The sequence below is a fragment of the Mirounga leonina genome, unplaced genomic scaffold (genome assembly GCF_011800145.1).
Source record: "Mirounga leonina isolate KUSES-001 unplaced genomic scaffold, KU_Mleo_1.0 Mir_321, whole genome shotgun sequence".
In the NCBI taxonomy this organism is placed as follows: domain Eukaryota; kingdom Metazoa; phylum Chordata; class Mammalia; order Carnivora; family Phocidae; genus Mirounga; species Mirounga leonina.
In genome coordinates this window covers 4,633,395-4,661,283 of record NW_023270680.1, presented here as the reverse complement: position 1 = coordinate 4,661,283, position 27,889 = coordinate 4,633,395, and the positions used below count along the sequence as shown (strand labels likewise).

The following is a 27,889-nucleotide window of genomic DNA, read 5'->3' as shown; positions in this document are numbered from 1 at the left end:
CTGTTCCTGTATTTATATTTCTTATGGGGATCTTTGTAGTATGTATGGTTGTAGTACGGAAGACTTCTCATTTTACACCATCTTTCAATGTAATTTGAAATTTCTGTTACGAGTAAACAAGAATTCCTAAGAATAAGTACATTTTTAATCTAATAATTACATAAGACATCTCTTAATATTTCCTGAGAAAATGGACACAATAACAAGTTGCATTTTTAAAAAGTTGATTCATCTACACACCCATCAGTATTTTCCAAAGCCGTTCCTCATCACTGATAACATTAGAAGCCTATGTTTGACATTCTTATAGTTATATTTGGGATGTTTTAAAAGCAAGACCCTGTATGTTAGAGATTTCAAGTATTTACAGATAACATGCAAGAATATTTAGGATGCCTGTCACAGTGACGGAAGGGAAGGCACAGGTATGGAGGGCTCTGGGTGAGATGGGTGTTGATGACTATGGACACTGAGTACTGGCTACATGGTGGATGGATCAAGACAGTATTCTACTTTTTCTTTCTTATATATATACATATATATATATTTTATTTATTTGACACAGAGAGAGACAGCGAGAGAGGGAACACAAGTAGGGGGAGTGGGAGAGGGAGAAGCAGGCTTCCCGCCGAGCACAGAGCCCGATGTGGGGCTCGATCCCAGGACCCTGAGATCATGACCTGAGCCGAAGGCAGACGCTTAACGACTGAGCCACCCAGGCGCCCCATTCTACTTTTTCTTATATTTGAAATTTTCCATAAAAAAGAAAACAAAAAACAAAAAAACCCTACTGACAGTTTATCTGGCTCTTTAATAGGTAAAGCACATCACCACAAAGGTGACCTATTATGGCGGGCGGAGGGCAGTTCCCAAAGGCACACGGGAGGGTTACCCGACCCCATTAAAAAAGCACGCTGGAAAACACATAAACAAGGGTAAGTGAAAGCGCAGTTGTCACTCACCAAACGTTTTGAGTCTTCGTTCTGCTTGTAGAAAAACAGAAGCTGCCTCACCAAAAGGGTAAGGTTGGGCCCACTGGCAACGGAGAAAGTACCACCGGACTGAGAGGCGGCGGCGCAGCGATCGAACGCGCTTCTCTGGACCGCGTGCTGGAGGCGACACAGATGACAGCAGGTGTGACGGGGAGAGGTGCGGCCGCGGTGGCCCCAGGGAGCACCTGGGGCTGCGTGGCGGTGGGGGCGGGGCTGCGCGGCGATGCAGGGGGTGGGGGGGGCTCCCAGTCTGGGTTCCGCTGCCCCCGCCATTCGGACCGTTCTCGCGGAAAGGTGAAATGAAACCCAGAAAACTTGGGATGGAATGAAGACATTTCAATCCCCCAAAGATGCTTCCAACACTTCCACCTTTAGCTGCGGCCCAGGTTGCTATTTTACTATTTAAAAATCACCTCAAAACCCCCCTGTCTATAAATCTTTATGTAAATATAAACTACTAAAATTAATTATTGGGGAAAACACTATTATCAACATTAGCTTTGATTACACAGGTGTACTAAGATACCCACAAAATGGATTCCACTTCTAAGACTCCGAGGCCTTATTTATTTATTTTATTTTATTTTATTTATTTATTTGACAGAGAGATACAGCGAGAGAGGGAACACAAGCAGGGGGAGCGGGAGAGGGAGAAGCAGGCTTCCCACTGAGCAGGGAGCCCGATGCGGGGCTCGATCCCAGGACCCTGGGATCATGACCTGAGCCAAAGGCAGATGCGCAACGACTGAGCCACCCAGGCGCCCCCCGAGGCCATATTTAAAATAAGCTCTGGCATGCCTAATTCTTTCTCAGTTTAAAAGCAAACTTACTTGCTGTTTCCGGTCTCTGTAGCCTCGTATAAATGACTGTATAATTATTGCATTTTTCAATCTTCGTCTTTCCTCCTGCAGAGTGGAAGGAGGGAGGTACAATGGGTCATAGGGAAATGACGTTTAGCTAGCAAAGACTTAAGAAAAAAAATTACAGAATTTACATACGACAAAATTCACTTTTAAGTGTACCATTCACCAATTTTTAAAATATTCAAAATTCAAGTATCATGATCTAATTTTAGAATACTTTCATCACCCACTCCCAAACCCCCTGTACCCATTAGCACTCATTCCTCAACCCCTGCCCTGGCTCCCCCATCCCCAGCAACCACTAATCAAATCTGTCTGTGTGGGAATGCCTATTCTGGACATGTCTTATAATGGAATCATATAATATGTGGCCTTTTCTGTCTGACTTTTTTTACTTGGCACAATATTTTCAAGGTTCATCCATGTTGTATCAAGTATCAATACTATACTACTTTTTATGGCCAATTAATATTTCACCGTATGGATGTCTCACATTTTGTTTATCCACTTACTACCTGATAGACATTTGGGCTGTTTCCACTTTGGGCTATTATGACTAATGCTGCTGTGGACATTCACATAAAAGTTTTGTGTGGACACAGGTTTTCATTTCTCTTGGGTGTATGCCTAGGAGTGGAATGAACATTTGAGGAATGGCCAGACTGTTTTCCAAAATGGCTACACCATTTCACAATCCCACCAGCATAGTAAGACTTATAATAACAATTTTAGCTTTAAATATAAAAAGAACACAGACAACCCAAACATCAATTTTAAAAGCCACTTTTCTTATCTCAAAGCAGAAAACTCCAGTTTTGATTAAGGCTGTCTTTAAAATTTTCAGTGACCCAGCAAAAATATTTATTCTTCACATCATCGTAACCAATGCAGCTCCTACTGTTTGAAAGCCTACTATGTGCCGGCCCTAAGAGAGACATTGCACAATCATCTTAGACAACTACTACTCCCCATTTTATGATGCAGAAGCTGAAATTTCCGTGAAGATAAAGTGATGCTGGAAGACGTAAGAGAGTCAGAATTCAAAGCCAAGTGTGACACGAAAACCTGTACTCATCCTACCACACGACATTATTTTATGTCTTCTATGAATGCCACCTGCCAGGCTTGAAATGCACATGCGCACACACACAGTCCTAGGATGGCAGAACACCAATCAGGTCACCCACGTGTACTTCCTGAGCTTCAAGTGGTTACAGCAAAGGAACCCCTGAGCTTAAACCTAGTTTGCGAATCTATTCATTACTACGATGATTCTAAGAGCCCTTCATTAAAAACCCATATGTGGTCCCACGAGTTTTCAAAGCATTTATTTTTATTCATTCAGTTGTTCACTAAGGAGGAAATCTTGGTAGCATTCTAGCCTTCTGGCTGGGACAGGGACCTTTAGAGTCCCAAAACTGGAGTTTAAACATTATCTTTAATAACCCATAATTATGTTCATGAAATTAGAAGACAAGAGAACTGGGAAATAAATGAAACAATCAAAGAAAATTCTAGAACTGAAATAAAATCTGAAATTCAGCATTCAATGGATGTATGTAACAATTAGACACTGGTAAAGAGATAATCTGTAAATTAGAAGTTAGGTCAGAAGAAAATATCCAAACCAAAGTAGAAATACTCAAAAGGAAAAATATACAGAAGAGTATAGGAGACATATATGACACAAGGCAAAGGTCAAATATGTACATAACTTGAGTCCAAGAAGAAGAGGAGAGGAAGAATGGAGCAGAAACACTACTCAAGAGATGAAGGCTGAGAATTTTCCAGAAAAGATGAAAGACACCAACCAATAAATATTTCTTGTTTGAGCAGTCATTTTCAACTGACAGCAATTTTACCACCCAGGGGACATTTGGTAATTTCTGGAGACATTCTTGGTTATCTCAACTGGAGGGAGGGAGTGCTGTGGCATCTAGTGGGTAGAGTAGAGGCCATGGATGCTGCTAAACACCCTTCCATGTACAGGATAAGCCCCTACAACAAAGAATTATCTGGTTCAAAATGTCAACAGAGCTGAGGTTGAGAACCCCCGCCTAAAACCCTTTGTGTCTGCTGCTTCCTTCACCAAGAATGCTCTTCCTCCAGCTTTCCATAAGGCAGCTTCTTTTTCATTCTTCAATTATCAGCTCAACTCTAACCAGCTCAGAGAGTCCTTCCCTGAATACCATTCCCCATCACTATCACCTTACTCCACTGCCTTCATGGCACTTATCACCGGCTCACATCTGTGCCCTAGAACCCAGCAAGAACATTATCCGTCTTATTCACTATCTATATACCCAGCAAGCAGCACAGTACCTGGAATATATCAAGCTCTCAATTAATATTTGTTAAAAGAACAAATGATTTATTAGAAAACAAAACAAAACAAAAATCTGGAAAAGTAGGCCATAAAATACCATAATTGCTGATTAATCAACAAAATAAAGCCATTTTGAGAAATTGTCACCAGAGAGATGAAATGTAAAATAAAGAATATATTAACAAACAAAAATAAATAAATAAAATAAAGAATAAAACAACTGTCACTAGCTCCATTCGTTTATTTATCTTCTTCACAAATAGTTAAGATATTTGCCTTAACAGTGAGTTTTCTTCTTTTGCTTGGCAAAACATGAACACGATATACTAAGTCTGTCTAGATCTTCTGGAAACCGTTATCATAAGCAAGCAAGTGAACTTTGTAAAAGCCTGTCCCCCCTCCCCCCCATTCTGGAAACTGCCCTTTTAGTCCATCTTTTTCCACACTGGTTCCAGAATAAATTACTTATTATAAAATCCAAAAAATCCAGAAATTCTTCTGAAGTTTAATATACATAAAAATATATATGTTATGTCACATATAACATACATATATCTATACACCTGTATGACAGTAAAGCCAAGACTTATTTAAATGCTATGGAAAAATGCTTATTTAAAGAGACTATTACAAAACTGTTTTTACCTCTCTCTTTCTTCTTTCTTCCTGAGTACGATGTAAAAGAGAAGCCTTTTCTTCCTAAACACAAAAAGAGAAAAGATAAAGAAGGCTAATTTCAAATTCTAAAATACTCTCAAACAAAAATTATACAATGTCTTGACCAAAAAAGGATTCTAAAGATCATACAAACATTCTGACTTAATGAGAAATCTGAGGCACAAGAGGTTAAACAGCCCCCCGCCAGATCACAGACCTAATTAAAGTTAGTATTTCAGTAGTTTTCTAAGAATAAAATCTGATTTCTTTACACACACAAGAGAGTTCAAGTAAAACTGGGAATATCTGAATAATATCAGTGCATTATATCAATGTCAATATCCTGGTTGTGATTATCATACTACAGTTTTGCAAAATATAACCCCCCCAGGAGAAATCAGGCAATGTGAACAAGGGATCTTTCTGTATTATTTCTAACAGCTGCACATAAGCCTACAATTACCTCAATAAAATTTTGATTTTTTATGAATTCATTTTGATGAATTTTTGATGAAACAAAATTCAGTATTGTTACTGAATTTCAAAAAATTCTCTTTTCATCATAAAACTAAATTTTGAACAAAATTACTGGTATGTAGAAGGAACCAAAGTAATAAATGGGAAACTTAAACATTTCAAATGAAATAAAAATACTTAAAGATAACCCTCCTTCCCCCAGAACTGTTCAAGTCTATAGTGTATGGGCATTTTATTTTTATAAATGTAATCCAAAAGAAAATTAACAGCCCAAGACATTATATATGAATCATTATAAAAATGAATACACAGATCTCTTAACAAAAACAAACACAACATCAAAAGAGTGTCAGAAGGCAAGTAATTAAGCCAATTTAAAATTATACATTGGTATGTGAATAAACAGTGTGCAGAACGAAAAGTTTCTCACTGACAAAATTTAAAGCCAAAGAAATAAATCCGGGGCACCTGGCTGGCTCAGTCAATGGAGCATGCAACTCTTGATCTCGGGGTCATGAGTTTGAGCCCCACATTGGGCACAGAGCTTACTTAAAAAAAAGAAAAGAAAAGAAAGGAAAAGAAATCCTCCAGATATTTCCCACTACAAATAATCTCATTTCTTGAATTTCAAATAAAAAGCCTTTATCACATGACCAAGGTCAGAAAAATATTTTCTTTTAAATTTTAATTAAAAGGAGAAGGGGGAATGGAAAATTTAAAGTAAAAAGTGCAAAGGTATGATGGTCAGAATTCGGGAAAGCTTCTAGATAAAAATTTCTAGCCAGTATCCTTATTTATGAATAGAACTGGTATGTTTGTGTCTATACTTTCCTTTCCTTCTATCTCCATTTGATCAGATTTAATATATGTCCATTATTTGGTTAGAGCTAAAAAGCTAAGATTACTTAAAATAATATACCCTGTTACAACTATGAAAAAATACACTTAAGTTTGAAATTAGGGTGGGGGGATGGGGTAACTGGGGGATGGGCATTAAGGAGGCCACGTGATGTGATGAGCACTGGTTTGTTATATGCAAGTGATAAGTTATTGAACACTACACCTAAAACTAATGATGTACTATCTATGTTGGCTAAGTGAATAAAAACAATTTCTCTGAAACTCAACAAACCAACATTTTACCTTAAAAACATGGTACATGCTGGCAAAATAACCACTACACTTACTTCCACACACAGATAAGTTCCTAGTCCTCGCTAATCTAAAAGCCGCACAGGCTCAAGTACCTCATTTTCCCTGACCGCACTGTTGCTTTCATCTGCTTCAACATCTGGCACGTGTAGGTATTCAACACATACTTATGAAATGACTGAACGAACATTTCCTTTAAGTAAAACACTGCAGTCTAAAGGATGGCATAACCGTAACAGCTGAAAAGCACTTTGGATTCCTGCAACACAGTACTTAGGTTGCAATATGTTAAAAATCAAAATAGGTACTCAGGATCACAAAGCACACTTAGAGTCTAACTGAATACTGGAATTTCTTAGAAATTCTATTTTAAGTTTGAAGCTCATGGTATGGGAGGAGCCACGAAAGCACAAGGGGCAATGCTGGATGTGCTGAGGGTGAACATTCTTAACTTCTGATTACCTGTAAATCCAAATCCCTGGACACAGGACATCGTACAAATGTGAAGGTCAATATGCACCTGTGCTCAAGGGCTGTAATGTTTCCTACTTAAAAGACAAATTCATTTCAAAAAAATAAAGTATAGCAAGCCAATCCAAAATAATGGATACACACACACACACACACACCCCCGATATGTAATTTCAACAATAAAATCCTATTTTTGAAAACGCTAATAAGGCCTTTCAAAGCGTACTCATGCCCCTTAAATACTCTGCAGACAAAAGAAAACGGTCTACAGGGAGAGGTGACCAATCGTCTACGTCCAGTTGGGCACCCTGCAGAGCCGACTGAACGGGAGCACCATCTCCCGCCAGCACGGACTCGTCTGCACCCGTCTCCTGTGCCCTAGCAGAGGAAGGCAGCCGAGGCGGCTACGTGTGCCACACACAGAACACTAACAGGGACTGAAGGCTTCTGTCCCCCCACGAAGCCACAGTCCAAGCCCTTGGCTTCGGTTAATTCACGTATTCCTCAAAACTAGCCTATGAGGGAAGTGCTATTATTTTTCCTGTCTACAGATGAGGAAAGTGAGGTTTGAAAGTGGTAGATACAGGATCTGAACTCAGATGGCCTGGAGCTTAAAACCCACTAAGCAGTACGCTATTTACTTTGAAAAAGAACATTATTATTTTACATTTTGGGAAATTTAAACAATTCTTTGTCTTCATTATACATGAGTAATCTGAAAGATATATCAGAAAGGAAGGGAGAGGGAAGGGAGGCCAAAGAAAAAAAAGTTTTGATCTTCAAAATTTGACAAGAAAACATGGGGAGCAGGTGGTGTTGAGAACCACGGGACACAGAATGTCTAGAAAAGGCAAACTAAGCAATCAAAAAGATCACGACAAAAAGGCTACCATGAAAAGTCAGCCCAGCACAGAAAGAAAAGTGTGACAAGAGTGCATAATCGATGTCTATACACGATGTAAATTATCAATATGCAGCCCCTAAACATGTAACCAAATTCCAGATCAGAACCAGAGCCTCTTGTATGTTGTTCCCCACCTTGAAGAATGTATCCATTCAAAAAGCATTCAAATGAGGCACAGGGGGTGCATTTATCCATTCAACAAATATTTAGTGAATCACGTATCATGCCAGGCACTAGAGATTTTAAAAGTGAGGCATTTGCTCCCAAGGAGTTCATAGTCTGGTGGGAGAGAAAAGAAGCTTGTTTACTGAGTACGCACCTGGTACCAGACAGAGTTCTAGACACCAGCGGGAAAGCCTGACCGGGACAGACACTGCCTTTGCCCCCCGTGCAGAGGCATGCACCGGGCATAAGCGTGGGGACAGGAGACCTATTCTGCCTCCGCGACAAGAGAACGCTCAGAAGAAAAGGCAAATTTGAAAGGCACCTAGGAAGGACATGTTCAGCAGGATGACAAGATGGGAAAACTTCGCAGCAGAGGGGCAGAACACAAGGTAGCAGGACCGGGGAGGAACCAGACTCGGCAGCCGTCCGTGGAAGAGTCACGTGGGAACCTGAGAGCTCTACGGCTGGCTATGGAGCCTGTCTCACAGCAGGATGGATGGGAAGGAGATGACAATCACTTACAATTCAGTGCCACTGAGAGGTCTGAGGGACTAACAAATGTAAGAATCATCTCTTCTCAATGCTCAGTTATTTAAATTAACCCAATTTATGCAAAACCTATTACATTGTCCTTATTGTCTATTCCATGTTAGCCTCTCTGAGGACCTAATTTGAGAACCACCAATGTGCTCTAAGGGATCAAGTTCAAACACTGCCTTAGCACAGGAACATTATGGTCAGAACATTTCCTCCCCTTTCTCCCGACAACTTCTCTTGCACCATCCCCTGATGCTGCCTCAAGTGCATCTCTCCCTCCGACTGTCCTTCAAGCTTCAAATGCCCTGCTTCCGTCTGCCCAATCTGGCTCTCCTTCCCTCTTGACCCCAAAACACACGCGTAGCAAGCACCGCTCATCTTAGGTGAGACTCCACTTAAATGTCCTCTCTCCCATGAGGGAGAAGCTCTCCCTAGAAGACCACACTCTCTCTTACTCCTCCACATGATAAACTGGTGAGTTCACCAATGTAACGAGATTGCCTTGGCACACAAGACGTTCGTGGAAGTGTACTTAGCACATAGGGTTTACAACTCACCGCGCAGAAAATGACTGTGTCATGGGCACTAGTCAAAATCATGGAGGCTACATAGGTCTCCTCTACAAAGACGCTGCCTGCAAAATGTTGCTGGAGGTCACTCTCCAGCACACCACGCCAGAGTGCTCGTGTGGGTAGGATTATTCTGCAGAAGAGTGCATTTCAGCCTCAGGGCAGGAAATAAGAAAATGAACCTTGAACTGTATCAGCTAAAGCAGCAAGTAATGAACGATCAGAGTAAGAACAGAGAGCGGGTGAGGCCCCTAAGCAGGGAAGAGCAGGCTCTGACGCACATGCCGTCCGAGCGGAAGCAGCCTTGCAGGGCGCACGCCCGACAGGAAGAGACACCCAGGCCGCTCCCCTGCAAACCAAGCTCAAACCACACAAGCGTGGTAATACTAAATATTTAGCAGGGTTTGGATTTCTGTGCCCAACAAAGGCTCTAGGATTTTATCACTTACAGACATAATGAAGTGTCTATTTAAAGAGAAAAACATTTTTTATCTTAGTGTACCTGGAGAGAGGAAAGAGTAAAGGTAACCTTAATTGTATTTGTTTCTCCTTCAATAAATTATAAATTCCTTCAGAATAAGACCTATGTCTTATTCTTCATAGTCCTGGTATTTAGCATTGTGCCTAATATAATGATTGAAGGATTAAATTTAGAAAGAATAAAGGTACAACTGGGAAATCTGAAGCTTGAAAGATTTTAAAGTTGAAAAAAAAAAGTCATGATAAATTAAGAGAATAGAATGTAAAATCACTTATCTACTGAGGCTGACATCAGAAAGACCTACATCTTCCTACCAACAGTTAGTGCCACCAAAATCAGAATACTGGCCAGACAAATCAATAATTTGTAAATTATCAATATGCAGCCCCTAAACAATAGTCGACAATTTCAAAAATGTTGTAAGTACTCAATAAGTCGACAATTTCAAAAATGTTGTAAGTACTATTACAAATCTCATCAGTACTCCTTACATAATCAGTCACCCTTATAACTGTTAGCCCAATTCCCAATTCCTCCCAGGAAGAATGACTGCTTAGATGGACAGACCAGCTCCTCCACCCCCAAGGTGCTCTTCACATGCTAAACCCACCTGTAGAGAGAAGTCTTTAAACAGATCCCCAGAGCAAAATCCTGCCTAAGCCAGCGGAGCAATCTATAACATAAGCCTACCGTTAGTTACAGCAGAAACCAGTGGGAATGTGACCACAAAGGTGGGGAAAAGCAACCACATCCTCTCCATATTATGCAGTGACGAGGCACAGAGGATGGAAGGTCAAGGAGGGAACAAGGGAGGACCTCTATCTTGAGGCACCTGCAGAGGGAGGAGCGAAGAAAGGGGACTGGGCATGAAGCCCTCCCCTTCCCCTCCAACTCGACTACCCGCTACACCAGTGTCTCAGAGATGCTCCCCCACCACTTTCACAAGGTTCACCATAGCTATACCACCGGGACTGTTAATCACTTAATATTATTCTTCACACGGAGTTTTAGAACTTTCTACTTTGAATTAACTTTAGACAAATTTGCAGAAAGGATACATGAGTTTCCTTATCCCTTCTCTTACTCCACTGCCCCCTCCATAACCAGAATACAATTAGCAAGATCAGGAAATTAACAATGGCATAACATTACAAACTAAACTACAAACTTTATTAGAAATTCACCGATTTTTATACTAATGATCTTTGCCTGTTCTAGGAGCCCATCCAGGATCCAACACTGCATTTAATTACTATTTCTTCCTAATCCACACCAACCTATAACAGTTCCCCCACCTTTGTCTTTTATATTCTGGATTCTGCTCCTCGATTTGGGTTTTTCCAATATTCTCTTATGACTGGAGTGCGGTTATGCAATAATGATAGTAGTGGACTTTAATGTATATGGTAAAACGTATATCTGTGTCTCCATACTTACATAAATGACCAATATATAAATGAGAGAGAAGAAAAATCTCTTCTCACAGAATTCAGTTAATAAATGTAGAAGGAAAGAGGAAAACAATCACCAAACACCTCGCAGTAATAAATGGTGGAGACAACATCTACTGATGTGTGCTAAAATTAGCGGGCAAAAGCTTGAGCAAGAAAAAATAAAAAATAAACACTGAATTACAAGAAAAACCTAATAAATTTATTTATGAAAAGCCCCATCAGAAACTAAGCCCCTCAAAGCAAAAGAACTGTTTATCATCACAATAAAGGGGCATGAGGTGCTATGTAAAGTTTAAGAGGAGGATAAGTTTATAATTTTATTTTTTAATTTTGATATTGGACAACACAGAGAATACTAACGTGTTTATCATTCATCAGGCAAATGTTATTTAATTGCCTTCTCTGACAGAACTGGATTCTAAAAATGAATTCCTAACCAGAACACCAAGTGTGACTTTGGTTCAACAAACTTTAGTTTCAAGAAAGCCTCCAGGGGCGCCTGGGTAGCTCAGTCGTTAAGCGTCTGCCTTCGGCTGAGGTCAGGATCTCAGGGTCCTGGGATCCAGCCCCGCATCGAGCCCCGCATCGAGCCCCGCATCGGGCTCCCTGCTCAGCGGGAAGCCTGCTTCTTCCCTCTCCCACTCCCCCTGCTTGTGTTCCCTCTCTCTCCGTCAAATAAATAAATAAAATCTTTAAAAAAAAAAGAAAGAAAGAAAGAAAGAAAACCTCCAGGGCCTGATCTTCTGAATGTGTCCTTTTATTTAGTACTATTCTCATGATGATTTTTAAGAAGCGGGTGGGGCTTGCGTCTACCCAGTCACTATGCTCCTGGAGGCCATCACTCTTAACTTTGTACGTATGGTATTCAAAAGACTTTCTTCAAGGGGCGCCTGGGTGGCTCAGTCGTTAAGCATCTGCCTTCGGCTCAGGTCATGATCCCAGGGTCCTGGGATCGAGCCCCGCATGGGGCTCCCTGCTCCGCAGGAAGCCTGCTTCTCCCTCTCCCACTCCCCCTGCTTGTGTTCCCTCTCTTGCTGTCTCTCTCTGTCAAGTAAGTAAATAAAATCTTTATAAAAAAAAAAAGATTTTCTTCAAGTTGTTCGCAATTCTTTCTCCCACAATCAAGGTGTACTTCCCATGGCTTCAGGTAAAAAGTTTACTCCACAAAGAACTGAACATTCCTCTTGAAGTGACTATCAAGAGACCTTTCTGCTCTCAGTACGGGAAGAAGTGTGTGCTTGTACTTACAGCTCAAATCTTCACAAAGCTAGAGGAGTAAGTCACCTGCCACAGGAGTGATGAACTGACATTCTATCAGGTACCACTCTTAAATACCGGAGATGACCAAGACTGCCTTTTGGATACGAAAGGGTCCAGTTTCTGGGGCTGGAACACACTGGATCAAACCGCCTACTGAACCACCATAGTGTTCTGTACCAACTCTGCTTTTCTCATGACATCACACGTTAAGTCTGTGTTAGTCTGTCATGAAGTCATCAACACATTTTCAAAGATTTCCTCTAATTTATGAGTTAGACAAAAAAGTCTTCATGGACTTGTTTATTCAACTCATAGCTGACAAACAGCAAAAGATGTGCTGATTTCAAAACGTCAGTGAGCTCCTTGGTTTGCAGGGAGCAGCACCAAGTCTGTCTTCCCTGGGAGATTAACAACTGGCCCTAATTGTGTATAAGCGAACAATGAACTCACTCACTGGACAAAGGAATCTCATCAACTATGTTCTCTGTTTTGTTACTAATCACCACTTTTAATCATAACTTTTCATGTATTTTGCTAATTAGCAGCTATAGCCTTTGCAATTAAGTATAATATCCCACATGAAGTGTTCTCCGCTTTTCATTTTAACTCACCATCACATTCTGCACTTACTTTCAGGCTATTTAGAAACCTTTCCTGTTTGTTCCCCAAAGTTTAACAGGTTGGGGGTGGTATGCCTTACGGTTTCAAAATAAAGCTTGAGCGTGGTGGTTTCACACTGACATCTGGCTCATAATGGGATAGGTTCACTCTCTCAGCCAATGCATGAAAAACCATGTTTCAAAAACTTTTTTTCTTAAAGATTTTATTTATTTATTTGACAGAGAGAGCGAGAGCACGAGCATAAGCTGGAGGAGCGGGAGAGGAAGCAGGCTCCCGCTGATCAGGGAGCCCGACCCGGGGCTCGATCCGAGGACTCTGGAATTGTGACCTGAGCTGAAGGCAGATGCTTAACTGAATGAGCCACCTAGGCACCCCTCAAAAATCTTTATCATATTTGTTTGTGTTTCCTATGCAGGCTGTAAATTCACAAGACTAAAAAGCTAGTTCCAGTGGGTCATTAACGTGGTCCTTTTTAAAATTTTTATTTATTTGACAGAGAGAGAGAGAGACAGTGAGAGAGGGAACACAAGCCGGGGGGAGTGGGAGAGGGAGAAGCAGGCCTCCCACCGAGCAGGGAGCCCGACGCAGGGCTCGATCCCAGGACCCTGGGATCATGACTTGAGCTGAAGGCAGACGCCCAACCAACTGAACCAGCCAGCCGCCCCCGTGGTCCTCATTATAAGTGAAGATATATGATGACAATCATAATTATCCTTAGGTGCCTTAATTTGTAAGACAATCTTTACCTTCAGGCTTTAAAAAGGACACGTTTTCTGTTGTTACAAAACCTAACCCATGCATGTCAGACACAGCAGTCAGGTGGAAAAAAATAAAGGCATGATCCTAACTTGCTGTTATCAATACCTACGTGTAGCTCACACTAGCACATAATTATCATCTTCTGAGAGTGAAATTTCATCATGCTGCTAGAAAAATAAACAAACCTACACAATGCATAAGGAGAGTCAGTATACAGAAATGCACACTAGCAACACAGACTATACAGAGCCCACATTATATATGCATACATTCCCAAACTGCAACCACTGAATACTGACAGGTCACTGGCAAGCCTAGCTTACCACAAAGCTCCCTAACTCTAATCTCACCATGAGCTAGCATTTCAGAGAAATCACAGGTTTGACACCCTAGTTATATTTTTCTATTGGACACTGAAACAAACACTGCTAAGTTTTTAAAAAATGTTCCTTCGTACATGCCACCTAAATCATCACACGCTTTGGGACAAACAGTGACCTATACTAATGAGGGTAAAGCATGAATAGACAGGTCAACGTCAGAGGGTCTCCGGGAAGACTCATACGGAGACAGATTCAGCATGTGATAAAGGTGGCATTTCAAATCTATCCAGGAAATGTACTGTTCAGTAAATATGATAGGAAAAACTGCATGACCTAAATAAACGACAAAGTATCTCTAGTTTTCACATCAAGAGATCCCCGATTGATGTAAGGTGTGTGTGTGTGTATAAAGCACTATAAAAATATGTGAATATGAGAATTAAAAAACTCCCATGTGGAATAAGTTTAAGAAAGATATATCACACATTAAGTCTTGTTACTGTTTGTCATTAGTTATTTAAAAAATAAATTTGAGTACATGATTGTTAGAACTTTCTACATAGAAAAATATAACACACGTTAATAGAATGACAAAATGGGAATAAATATTTGTAACAATGCAAAACCAACTGTTTGTAAAAGCTCTCCAAAATAATTTAAAAAGATCTACAATCAAATAGAAAAATTAGCAAAAGCTATATACAGTGCACAGGGAAATAAAAATCTTTTAAACAGAAGAGCTTCATTTTTACTCATTTGAGGAAAAAATGCAATAGAAACACAATGAAATAGGCTTTTTGACCTATATGTTTGGCAAAGAAACTCAGATAGCATGCTGTGAGTTATAGAGGACGGCAGCTACTTTCGTTCGCTGATAAGCCGGCCTTAGCAATACAGGAGAATCTATTAAAATTCAAAATGTGCATAGCCTTTGACCTAGCACTTCTAGGAATTTAGCCTATACATATTAAAGGCACATATACAAGGATATGTACTGCAATGTTGCTTAAATTATCAAAAAAGACAGTAAATGGCCATTAAAATACATGACAGCTAACGAAGTTACGAAACATTCATTACACTGAGGATCATCCTGCTTTTTAAAAGAATGCAGTCCGTCCAGCTGCACTGAACTGCAACTATCTCCAAGATGTATTCTCGGGGGTAAGTGCCACTGTCTGTTGAATATGCTCTACAGTGTGTCAAGTAAGAGAAGGGCAAGCCCCTGATGATTCCGTGCCAGACCAGCCGAGATGACAGGGAAGAACCTGTGAGAGCCTGACGTAGGATCAGGGACCAAGGGACTGAAAGGTGGGGAGACTGTGATCACTTTGCATTGTTATTTCCCACTGCTTGAATCATTATCCATGCCCATGGAATACTTTTTTTTGGTAATAACAAACTATTGAAGCTACATGAGAACATCAATTTTTAAAAACAGCTCAACATGACCAAGAATAAATCCACAGTGAAGTGGCTGGGAGGAAAAGAATAATAAAGTACCAGTAAAAAGAACATTCAGATTTTGATTCTTAGCAAGTTTTTGGTTCCAATTTATTATACATGTGCTTGAAGACATTCTACCTTCTAAATTCTCCAGGCCTAGAAAAGTTAGGAATTCGAAGGGCAATTGTATACCAGTTTCATAAAACACGCTCATCAAGTGTTTTTGGAATGACTAAGCCTGTTATTCTTCGGGACGTCTGGGTACATGTTACTTTCAACGCCAATCTCACCTCCACTGCTGTGACACTAACCGTTTTCATCAATATGTAAACAAGAGTAAATTACAGCAAACCTCTCTATTTGATCTTTGCACTCAAGGCACATTATCTCATCTCTGAAAATTAAATATGGCCAAACTTCAAAAATACCATTAACAAACATGTTTTTAAATGGGGGAAAAAATGCCCTTTTTAAATGCAGATACCTTTGGTAGTAACAAAATGAAGTTTTTTAAAATGTAAGTCATAGATAGTTTAAATTAGATTTCATTAACTATCAGAATAAAAAACATTATGGTCACTGAAGTCAAAGTACATTTATATAATATGACTTCCATACACCAAATGCTCAAATGGGCTAACCATTTATAAAAGGAACGCTAGCATGCTTATTAATATCTTGATTTCTAAAAACAAAGTTTCCTTTGTTTCACTATTTGGGTTATCTTCCTTTAGCAATTTACTTCATTTAACAGTGTAGATAGAGTAATCAGTTTCACACCTGGTTTAAGTTAGTATTTTCCCACTCTCATGCACTAACATAGTAAGAACAGTTTTACACAGTTCAAAGAATATTCGAGTAAAACACTTCCTTTTGAGTTAATTAAAATGTCAAATGTTAGCAAAAGTATTATTTGTGAATAATACACAATCTATGATATGTGGGTTTTTCCAAGAACCTCTATGAAAATATAAGAGCAACCAACTTCATGTACATGCAAAAAATATTTAAAGGTGCATCAAATACAGTAATAAATTACTAAATATCATATTTATGAAACAGAATGTGCAATATGATTCCTAATTCAACAAATAATAGAAAAAAACTAGAAAGAAATTTACCCACATATTAGCAGTGTTTTATTTCTAAATGGAGGGTAGGGTTCCGAAGAGGTAGTTTTTCTTCATTTCAGTGTATCTTAAATTTTTTATAATAAACATTATAAGTAGACAAGAGCTCACTTTATGAAATAGTTTAATCCCATTATAACAAATTCTGAAAGATGTCCTTTTCTTACATAAGAACTGGGTGGTAAATATGGCACCATTTTAATAGCAAAACCCTGGAAATAACCTATAGATACATACACACACAGACACACAGAAACACACATAAATAGGGAAGTGGTTACATGACACAAACCATGTGTGGAATATCATGCACCTGTGAAAACAGAACTACCAAGACCTAATGAGTCATCACTAAGCTACAACACTAAGTAGAAGAACAGTATATTCCCTCGTTTTTATTGAAAAAGTGATGGGGAATATGCTTATTTATGTTTAGACTAGTTCTGAACAGACACTGAGGAAACTGGTACTAATGGGGAAATTGGGAATCTCAGTGAGGGGAAGGTTTCATTATAAGCCCTTTAGCTGGATTTCACTTCTTATAATTTTTTTCAATTAAAAAGAAGTTAACACTGTTTCAAAGGCCCCTGGTCTGGAGACTGGAAATGGAAACATTATTAAAGCAAGGAAGATTAGTGATAATTCAGTTTGACTTTCTCATTATCAAGAATTACAACTTTCATATTATAAGATGTGAAAAAGAGAAGCCCAAAAAAGATAAGCAACTAAATCACAGACAGTTGGTTACGGAGATAAACATTTCTTCTGGTTTCCGTTGTACTTTTAACAATTTCACATTTTGTAGTAAAGATGTGATACGAATCATGCTGCTTGCCAACACACTAGAGTTTACCAATGTTCCTTAAAAATATTAAGAGCATTAAAGCATTGCAAGGAAAATTAGTTTAAAAAGACGTAGGATTTTATCAGAACCACCTTCTCAGTGCCTGCAGGCCATTCATGTTCCTTGACTCCCCCCGCAGTTAAAGGAGAGCGTTAAGTAAAGTGGGAGGCGGATGCCAGACATGCAGGCTACACGGCACAGCAGAGCATCCTGGAGAACAGACCAGGGTTCCTGAGCTTCGTGGTTTTCTGGACTCGATGAGCTCTGATCTCTCTCCCTCGGAAGGATGTGGCACGGAGTGTGGACGCCTCCAGGAGTCACAGAGAAATGAGGGGGCACAACAAGCCAAACGCCCTGCAGGAGGACAAATACGGAGGACAGCCTCCTATGTCACTGCAACAAGGAAAGAGAGAAAAGGGACTCCCTGGAGACAAAAACGTCCTCAGAGGCTGACGGCAAGGCAAAGATGCGCAGGCGGCACTTAACCGCCACGCCCAGGGAATAGACACCGATACAATTCTTTCTAGAGAACAAAGCGTATCAAAAGCCTTTACAATATGCATACTTTGACCAAGCAATTCAACTTCTTTAATTTATCCTAAAAAATAATGATAAATTGTTGGCTCTAAAGATGTTGTTCACAATAAAATAAAAACCACCTAAACATCCAAAAATAAAGTATAAACATATATACTTCATACAAAGCTCATGCAATGAGCATGTACAGTAATTTTTAAAAATTAAAATTTTAATTTTAGAAAACAGATTGAATGACTTAGCTCTCAGCTTTGGGATAAAATAGAGTCAGACACAAGACAGAGCGGAATGGCTGGAGCAAAACAAAAAGCCTCAAGATCAAGCCTCACACACAAGGCTCGCGGTCCTCCGATGAGCCCTGCTTTCGCACACTCTGCCTCCGTCAGTAACAACTGCTGTCTGATGGCGAGTGTGGCCACCCACATGTGGACATACCTGCGGGCGTTCTGCTCACCAGGCCCTGACTGCATGCCCCTTTCTCTGCTTCTGTAAATGCTGGCATCCCTCAGAGTTTTGTTCTGAGCCTACAAGTCTTCTCAGAGGAACGCTTTCCCGAGGATTCCGGTGCATCTCACAATTTCAACCACCTACTGATGGACTCCCAGGCTCTACCCAAAGGTCCAAACCAGTGCTTCCTGAACATCCCCAAACATCTCACATTGCACAGGCCCCTAGGAATGGAACATCGTCTTGGTTCCTGGAGTCACTATCCACTCTGGTAATCCCAAACACCTGAAGTGACCCTCTCATTGCAGAGCTCATCAATTCTGCCTCCTCAACAGCTCTTCAGTTCCACTCCACTCAGCCTCCCCCCTGGCTTTGCTTTAGGCCCTCATTACTCTTCTGCACAACTACCGCTATCTCTCGCCTGGTTTCCAACCACCTGCACTGCCCCGCGCTCATCTCTCCCAAAACCTCACTTCAGTGCTTAAAATCCTTCACTGGCTCATCAATGTGCCTGGATATGCCAAGTGTGACCCCCGGAACCCTTTGTGATCTGGCCCCCGACTGCCCGTCCCCAGCCTTCTCTTCTCCTACCCTAACTCCAGCCGTGTTGAACCATCTGTAGGTGATTACCACCCCTCCATGGCTGGACACCTCTGTCTATGCTGTTCCTTCTCACTGATGGCAACAATGTTCATACATAAACAGTGGTAAGAAACCCAGCGCACAAAAGCCTATGGCACTAACCTTATACCATTTGCCTGGAGTTCTGGAAACAGGATACACAAGGACTAAAAGAAAAGGAAAACAAGCTTTCTCCCTTCATTCTGGTACAGGACTGTCCAAAAAAGTTCCCAATGAGCAAAAATTTACCACGATACTCTCCTACTTCACTCACCTCTCTTCCATATCCTCATGTGTCTGCACCCTGCCCTACGGTTGTCATGGTGACAACCCAAAGACACTCATTCCAAAATTATCTACTCCCCCCCGCCCAACCGTATATCCCCCCTTTTCTCCAAGGGTAGTTGGATTAAAGAGGCAAATGACCTAAGTAAATGCACAATGCCGCAAATAAATGTCATCTGCTTAAGTTTCCAAGGCACAGAGCTACAAAGTTGTCTCCGAGTCAACTAAATTTCATCAAAATGTCTACTGAAAAATTACTTGGTCAACAATTTTTGCTTTATAACTGTTTCATTATTTACATAATAGTTACATAGCTAGTAACTACTGACTCAATATAGTAGGAGAAAAAGAAAGCCATAATATTTATTAGGCTGAAACAGAAAAATAACATCTGTAAGTCATGTGGTATCAGCGTTTACAACTTAGCTAAAACTGACACCCCTTCTGTGGTTTTAGAATATTTCCACAAATTTGGGAACACCTGGGTGGCTCAGTCGGTTGAGCCTCCAACTCTTGATTTCAGCTCAGGTCATGATCTCAGGGTCGTGAGACTGAGCCCTGTGTCTGGCTCTGCGCTCAATGGGGAGTCTGCTTGAGATTCTCTCTCTCCCTCTGCCCCTCCCCCTGCTTGTGCACATGCAGGCATGCACTCTGTCTCCCACAATAACATATTTTTTTTTAAAGAATATTTCCACAAATTCTTTGATGCTGCTTCCCTTTAAGAGGTGGAACTTAACTTTACCTTTCACCTTGAGGGTCGACTGGGCGGATAGAATAGGACGAAAGTGTATGTGACCTTCAGGACTACCTCGTACAGGCATGCTGCTCTCTCTCTGCCCTCTCACATCACATGCCATGTCATGAGGACATTCACGCAGCCCTCAGGAGATGTGCAGGTAGGAGGAAACTGACACCTCCCACCAAGACCAGGTACGTGGACAAGCGAGCCCAGGTGTGGATCCCCAGTTCAGTCAGAGCTTTAGACACCTGAGCTTCTGAGAGATGCTGAGCCAGAGCCACTCCACAAACTGCCCTCAGATACCTGTCCCACAAAACTGGGTGAAATGACGAGAATGTACTGCTTTAAGCCACCATTACACTGGAATAGAGAACATGTCCTTCGTTTACTGGAAATTAAGAAAGTGGTAAAGTAGATATCATGACTGGTTGTTTTGGTTTTTTTTTTAATTTTATTTTTAAATAATCTCTACACCCAATATGGTGCTTGAACTTACAATTCGGAGATCAAAGCTGCATGCTTGGGGCGCCTGGGTGGCTCAGTCATTAAGCATCTGCCTTCAGCTCAGATCATGATCCCAGGGTTCTGGGATCGAGCCCCTCATCGGCCTCCCGGCTCAGTGGGGAGGCTGCTTCTCCCCCACTCATGCTCTCTCTCTCAGATGAATAAATAAAAATCATTAAACAAAACAACAAAGTCACATGCTCTCCTGAGCCAGCCAGGCACCCCAATATCATGATTGTTTAGACTAATATTTAAATGCTCACTGCAGTACTGTTTTGTAATCTGCTTATTTCCATAAACAATGAATCATTTTAATAAATATAATACAGATTTTTTTTTAAAGATTTTATTTATTTATTTATTTGAGAGAGAGAGAGAGAGAGAGAGAGAGAGAAACAGCATGAGAGGGGATAGGGTCAGAGGGAGAAGCAGGCTCCCCGCCGAGCCGGGAGCCCGATGCGGGACTCGATCCCAGGACTCCAGGATCATGACCTGAGCCGAAGGCAGTCGCTTAACCAACTGAGCCACCCAGGTGCCCCTAAAATATAGATATTAATAAGCAAACATCATGACCACTTTAAATGGTTGTATAGCATTCCATTACGTTGTTATATTACCATCTGCTTAACAAATTTCCTACTGTAGGCCATTTAGGTTGTTTTATATTTTTAATATGATGAGTATCGCCACAATCATCATTTTTTCCCATACATCTTTCCTATGCACCTGTCAAATTAGTTCCTTAGGATTAATTTCTAAAAGTAGAATTACTGGATTAGAGGGGATGTACCTTGTTAAGACTTTTGATGCTAAACTGCTTCTCCCCCGCCCCCCGCCCCCCACCAAGTGGGTTGTGCCAATTTACACCATCAGGCATGTCCAACTTTAATCTGATTACCCCGAAAGGCAATGAACTATAAGGAGACAAGCCAACAGAAGAAAGTTCCCGCTCCTGCCTTCCTGTTGACAAACGCTATAAATAAAGGAAGGTGTGAAGAGGCCACGGCTGGAGAACAGGAACATGTAGAAAGCAGCTACTCTTACAGTGGCATAAAATAAAGGTCACTGTTAAGAATAAGATGTCTAACTTCCAAACTTCTAGCTGTCTGCATTCTATGAAAGTTTTAAGAATAAAAGGAAAGTCACAGAAGAAAACTCCCTATTGCTTTTGCAATAAACTCTTTTGAGGCTCCTGTGCAGTCCTATGACACTTTCCATGTGTTACCTTAATTAAGAGACTTAGTGGGCAAGTAAGTTCCTAACCAAGAAAATCAGCTTCAGTGTGCACAGCCAGACAGGGACTGGTGAGGCAAGCTAGGTACCTGGAGAACAAGATTTAAGGAGGTGCTTGCTCTGTGGGTGGCGTTGGTGCAGGGCCAGCCATGAGAGTAAGGGCCCCCTTAAGCCCTGCAGTTGTACAACTTGCGTGAGTGCCTCCCTAAATTCTGTGCCCTAGCTGCCTTGCTTGCCTCACCCTAGGCCCTGATTACGAGTACAAAAGGAATTAGACAAATAGTCACAGCCTTCTAGTCCGCTTGATTTCCCTAAGAACAAAATCAAGAATTCCTGACCTTATCTGCTACAAGGAACCAGTTTTTTGGTCCCATATATGAAGGCTACCAACAATTACATTCAAGAGAACAGAACTGGTACTGCTAGATAAAACAGTAATGTAATAATACCAGTCCTGACAATAAATTAACATTCTTAAATCTAATCTCAGATAACATTTTTACTTAATGCCAGATCTATAAGAGTTTTATTTTCCACTGCAATGTACACAGAGTAGCATGACAACACATATACCAAGTGCCAACTTAAAAAAAAAAAAATAGCATGGAGGGGCACCTGGGTGGCTCAGTCGGCTAAGGATCTGACTCGATCTGAGCTCAGGTCTTGATCTCAGGGTCCTGAGTTCAAGCCCCGAATTGGGCTCCACACTGGGCATGGAGCCCACTTAAAAAAATTAATAAAAAAAATAAGTAAAAAAAAAAAAACCCAATTAAAAAATGGGCAAAAGGTAACATATACAGATGGCATATAAGCATATGAAAAGATACTCCACATCATGTGTCATCAAGGAAATGCAAATTAAAACTATGAGATACTACTACATACCTATCAGAATGACCAAAATCCAGAACACTTGACATCACCAAATGCTGGCAAAGATGTGGAGCAACAGGAACTCTCATTCCTTGCCAGCGGCAGTGCAAAATGCTGCACCCACTTTGGAGGACACTTCGGCAGTTCTGTTTTGTTTTTAAAGATTTATTTATTTATTAGAGAGAGAGTGCACACATCCGGGGGGAGGGGCAGAGAGAGGGGGAGAGAAGCAGACTCCCTGCTGAGCGAGGGGCTCGCTCTCAGGACCCTGAGATCATAACCTGAGCTGAAACCAAGAGTCAGACGCCAAACTGACTGAGCCACCCAGGCGCCCCCAGTTCTGCAGTTTCTTATAAAACTAAATACTTGTACTACAGGATGCAGGGAGTATGGGGGAGGATGAATAAGTAAAGGCGGGAGGATTTTTAGGGCAATCAGCTATTCTGGATGATACTCAAGGGTGGATAATATGTCATTATACATTTGTCAAAACCCATAGAAAATACAACACAAAGAGTGAACATCAATGTATCAGTATTGGCTTATCAATTATGACAAATGAACCACACTAACGCAAGACGCTAATTAACTGGGGAAATGTGAGGAGCCCCCGCCTGGGCTCTCTCTCTCTCTGACAAATAAATAAATAAAATATTTAAAAAATATATTTTTCTCTTCTGCTCACACCTAATTCTTCCCACTCCCTTCCCCCAGGACTCTGAAAGCTCTGCAACGCCTCCCTCCTCTACCTGCCCCTTCCCCAGTCTATAGCTTGCTCAAGTTTCTCCCATCCCCCCCAAAACAAAACCTTCCTTAGACCCTGAATGCAACCTTCTTCAGGTCCTTTTCAAAAAAGATCTAGCCACTTTTTGACTTCCCATTCACTCCCTGATGTACTGCAATCTGACTTCCAAGTCCTACTACCCTGGCCTATTATCCCCATAAAGTCACCCTGGGCTTGGTATTTGTTAGTGTTTCCTCACTGCACCCCTGCAGCACCTGGCACTGTGGTCGCTTCCCCCCGACCTGCCCCAGCCCCACGCCAGGTGTGATTCTTTCCTAAATATTCTCCTCACTTATTAGATGTTACAACATGCCACAAGCCACGCCCCATCCCATACTCCAGGCCTTCCCCTAGGGACTTCTTTCTGCGTCATCTATCTGTTGGTAACTACCAAATCTGCATGTCTAGCCCATATTTCTCCCTCATTTCATACATGTACAATCAATAGCCTGTTACACATCTCTACTTATGTCCACAGAAACCTAGACATTCTGTTCAACAACCACTTCCTCCTCTTGGAGAATCTGCTCTCCACAACTCATACATCTAGACTGCTCTATTTGTACCAAAGATTCCATCCCCCATCCCAGACTCAGCTCATCAGGTGGGAAGCTGACCCAGACCAATCAGATTTCCTCTCCTGAGAAATGGAATTGAGATCCAACAGTCTCAGTAGGGCACCTCAACTAGGAAATCATACACTGCCAAGGTCACATGCAAGTAAAAGAGAGAAAGCCAGTCAGCAGAAAGCCAAGAATGAAGGAGACAGTGCAGCCCAACACCAAGAGTAACCACCTTGATGCTAATGACTTGGTATCTGGGTACGTTTCTGTCCTTACGTTCTTTGAGATACCATCATATTCTTCCCATACACTTTTTCCCCCCTACTAAGCAATTTTCAGTGGATTTCTATACTTGTAATTGAATGGTCCCTAAGATATTCTTCTCTGCACTACAAGAAAGGAAAAACAAATATTACCCATGAACTATGTCATGCCACCAAGATGTATCCTGATTTCAGAAATATTAAAAAGTAGGAAACTGTGTAACTTACAATCAGCGGAATCCAGTATATACTTACTCTGTGTATACCCTTCCACCCACTTAGAATACCCTTCTTGCTTCCCACCGACCCTAATTCTATCCATCCTTCAAGACTAAGCCCCAACCAGCTCTACCCTTTCCTGGACCAGCCCTAACACAAACCTAGAATGTAGTAACTATTCTCTACCATTATATGACTTGTAATTGTTAAAGTCTTCTCTCTCCAACAAGATTATAATGAGGGCATGGAAGTTTCCTTATTATGCTTCAGATGCTACACAGAGCCTTCACAAATAAACATTAAAGATATTCATTTAATTTGGAAAAAGAAAAGATGTATTCAAAAGGTGGCAATATTCAGTTTTCCACCAAGTTCAAGAAAGGAGGAAAATTACAAATAATTTAATACATGAAGGAAAGACCCTTATAACCTTTTGCCTTTTAAATTAGGGGAAGGAATTACATTGTACCCAAAGAGAATTAAGGAAAAATATGCATTTGTAGGTGCTCAACAATTCTGCCCCCCCGGGAAACAAAATTAAAACTGTAACTGCAATGAAACTACATCCCCACCAGAACTGCCAAAATTAAAGGACTGACAATAAGAATGTTGAAAGGAAGTGAGGCCACGGACACCCTCAGACAATGCAGGTATGTGCACTAGAGCTAAGCTAAGTGTGTGCATAACCCAGCATATGAGCGGCTGTGCCCTCCAGAAGACACCATAAAAACAGAATGCATCGACCATGCTGTTTTCACACAATGCAACAAAACAAGGAGAGTGAACTCCACCTCTCAGAATGCGGACCCCAAAACAGGAACAAACTGTATGTGACTCCATTCACATGAAGTTCAACAGACAAAACTAACGAACAGTCACAGGGATCAAATAGCAATTATCTTTGGGAGAAGGAATATTGAATGGAAGGGAGCAGGAGGGAGCCTATGGAATGCTGGGAATGTTATTTGATTGGGGGGGGGGTGGTCACAAGGGTGCAGTCATTCGTAAAAATCCTTCCAGCTGAACCTGCAGTTGATTTCTCACCCAGATTCCAGGCCAGAGCACCCATCCCCCAGCCGCTGTGTGTTATAACCACTATTGGCCCCTGAGTACCTTCCCAGGACAACTGCCCTCAGCCAAGGGCCAGCAGTGTCACACTCCCACCCTCACCCCAAGGGTGGCCTGCAGCCAAAGACCAACTGATGGGGGGGCAGACAGAATTACAAAATTCAGCCCCCTTACCTCAAGAAGGGACAGTTCTGTGATGCCAGCCACGGTCCCGAGTTCTTGGTGGGACTGGGCTTCAGCGAGACTCCAAGCAAGAAGACCTTTTCCCTGCCCTCTCCTTCCCACCCCCCCCCCAATTTCAGTCGCACCAAGGTCACCTCCTCAAGCTCTTCTAGGCACATGACCTAAGACACGTACAGTTAATGTTTAGTCTCAATCAAAAAGAAAAAAAAATTGTTTTGCACAGCTAAAAACAAGATGTGCCATCTCCCCGAGATTCTGATCAATAGATAAGAATTTCCTCAGACTAGAGTCGTGTTACCAGTTGAGAAAACAGCACCCGAGCAGGGCATGCAGGGGCCCTCCTGTCTATGAGAGAAGTCACAAGTGACATGGATTCTGAGGTGATGGCCTGTCCCCAGCCTGCTGTGTGCATGTGCAATCATTCATCTGCTCTCTACCTCACGTGTACCCTAGATCTGCCCGGAGGGCCCCAAGGCCTCTTCTACACTCCAAGGGCAGAAACACCTCTATCTCATTTGTAATTTTCACGACTACCCAAACCACTGAATGTTACCCATGCCAACCGTGCCGCAGCCACACAGTACCTAGTTAGTACCTAGTTCTGCAGCCAGCCACTACCATGCAAAACTCAGGCTTGAAAGTTATGGGCACAGTTCTCTGCCAACTCCCTACTGGGTTCCCTTCCGCTGCCCCGGGAAACCATCACACACACACACCCTGGGCCCGATTTTAAAAGGATGTCCCTACTCGGATTTGAGCATCCACCGAGGATTGTGTGTCAACCCACTTATCTGAGTGTAACGTACAGAACGTGCTAATGAAGAGGCGAAAAAGAATATACAAAGCATTTAGAAGACATTCAAAAAAATTCTCTGGTCAACCATCAACTAGCTAGGCTCACTGAGACTTTTCAAACAAGCACGCAGAGCACGCTTTTATTTGTAGCCTGATGACAGCAAGACAGGCAGAGAGGGCCGCCCCGAACCAGGACAGCGGAGGGGGCGTGAGAGACAAGCGCGGGAAGCAACGCCCACCCTCACCTATTGTGAGCACGTCCCCGAATCAGCAGGTGCCAGTCACCAGGGAGGACGCAGGGCGACGGCCGCCGGCGCCCCCTCGCTCTGCAGCTAAGAGAGTGACACGGGGCCGAGCCTAGCGGGAACGCGGTGCTAGAGTCCCTCCGGCGGCGCTTCCAGAAGCTGGTGAAGAGGAATCGCCCGGCTCTGGATTCAGTCGCGTGGCCGGCTGAGAGCTCTGCCCCGACTTCAGAGGCGGCTGGCCCTAACAGATACACCCGTTCGCCCTCCACGACAGCAAAGAGCCCTCGGGCGCGTTCCAGGAGCAACGGCCGCCCGAAGCCGAGGAGGACGGGGCGTCTAGAACCCACGTCCGAAGAAACGCTCCGTCCCCAGCGCGGACCCGCAAGGGCTGCTGCGCCCTCGGCGGCCGGCCGCCTGCCTCGGGACCGAAGGGGTCAGGCCGCCGCCGCGCCCGGCCCACACAGCCCTTCCTCCCCCGCCGCGCCAGGAAGCCCCGGGGGCGGGCGACCCGCCGCCGGGGGCCGCACGCACGCGCGCCGCCCCTACCTTCCTGCTGGCGCCTCCGAGGGACACCTTGGGCCTCGTTTTGAAGTCCCCTTCGAAGCTAAACATCTTCACGGCTTAGCCCATGCGGGACGAGCCCCCGACTCCGAGAGCGGCGGGGCGGGCGGGGCGGGCCCCGGGGGCGGGGCCTCCCGCGGGGAGGGGTCTGCCGAGAGGAGGGGTCGCCGCGGGAAGGACTGCGCCGCGGCGGGGAGCGAGCCCGAGCCGGGGCCGGAGCCGGGGCCGGAGCCGGGGCCGGAGCCGGAGCCGGAGCCCGAGCCCGAGCCCGAGCCCGCCCCGCGCGCTCTGCCCGCCCGGCCTGCCCTCGGGGGCGAGGCGGCGACACTGGGGGGACCGCTCCTCCTCACCTCCCCCCTCATCCACGCCTCCCCACTGCTCCGGCCGAGGCCGAGGGCGCCTGCAGGGCCGCGGACCCGCGCTCGCACCGGGAGCAGCCGCCGGCAGGAAAGATGGCCGCCGGCCGGGGCTGGCGTGCGCGCGCCCGACGCCGACGCCGACGCCTGGGCCCTGCGCCCCGCGGGCCGCCGGCGTGCGC

The 27,889-nt window shown here is 42.9% G+C and overlaps 1 protein-coding gene across 1 annotated transcript in view; it reads right to left on the bottom strand.

Annotated features, from left to right (window-relative positions):
* Positions 1-27,580, bottom strand: part of UBE3C (ubiquitin protein ligase E3C) — a 122,232-nt gene extending 94,652 nt beyond the window's left edge. The window contains exons 1-4 of the mRNA XM_035029883.1: positions 27,337-27,580; positions 4,827-4,880; positions 1,823-1,897; positions 963-1,109 (exon numbers count right to left, since the gene is read on the bottom strand). Coding sequence (XP_034885774.1) covers positions 963-1,109; positions 1,823-1,897; positions 4,827-4,880; positions 27,337-27,402 — 342 coding nt within the window. The 5' untranslated portion in view covers positions 27,403-27,580. The remainder of the gene's footprint in view (positions 1-962; positions 1,110-1,822; positions 1,898-4,826; positions 4,881-27,336) is intronic.
* Positions 27,581-27,889: the final 309 nt, after the last annotated feature.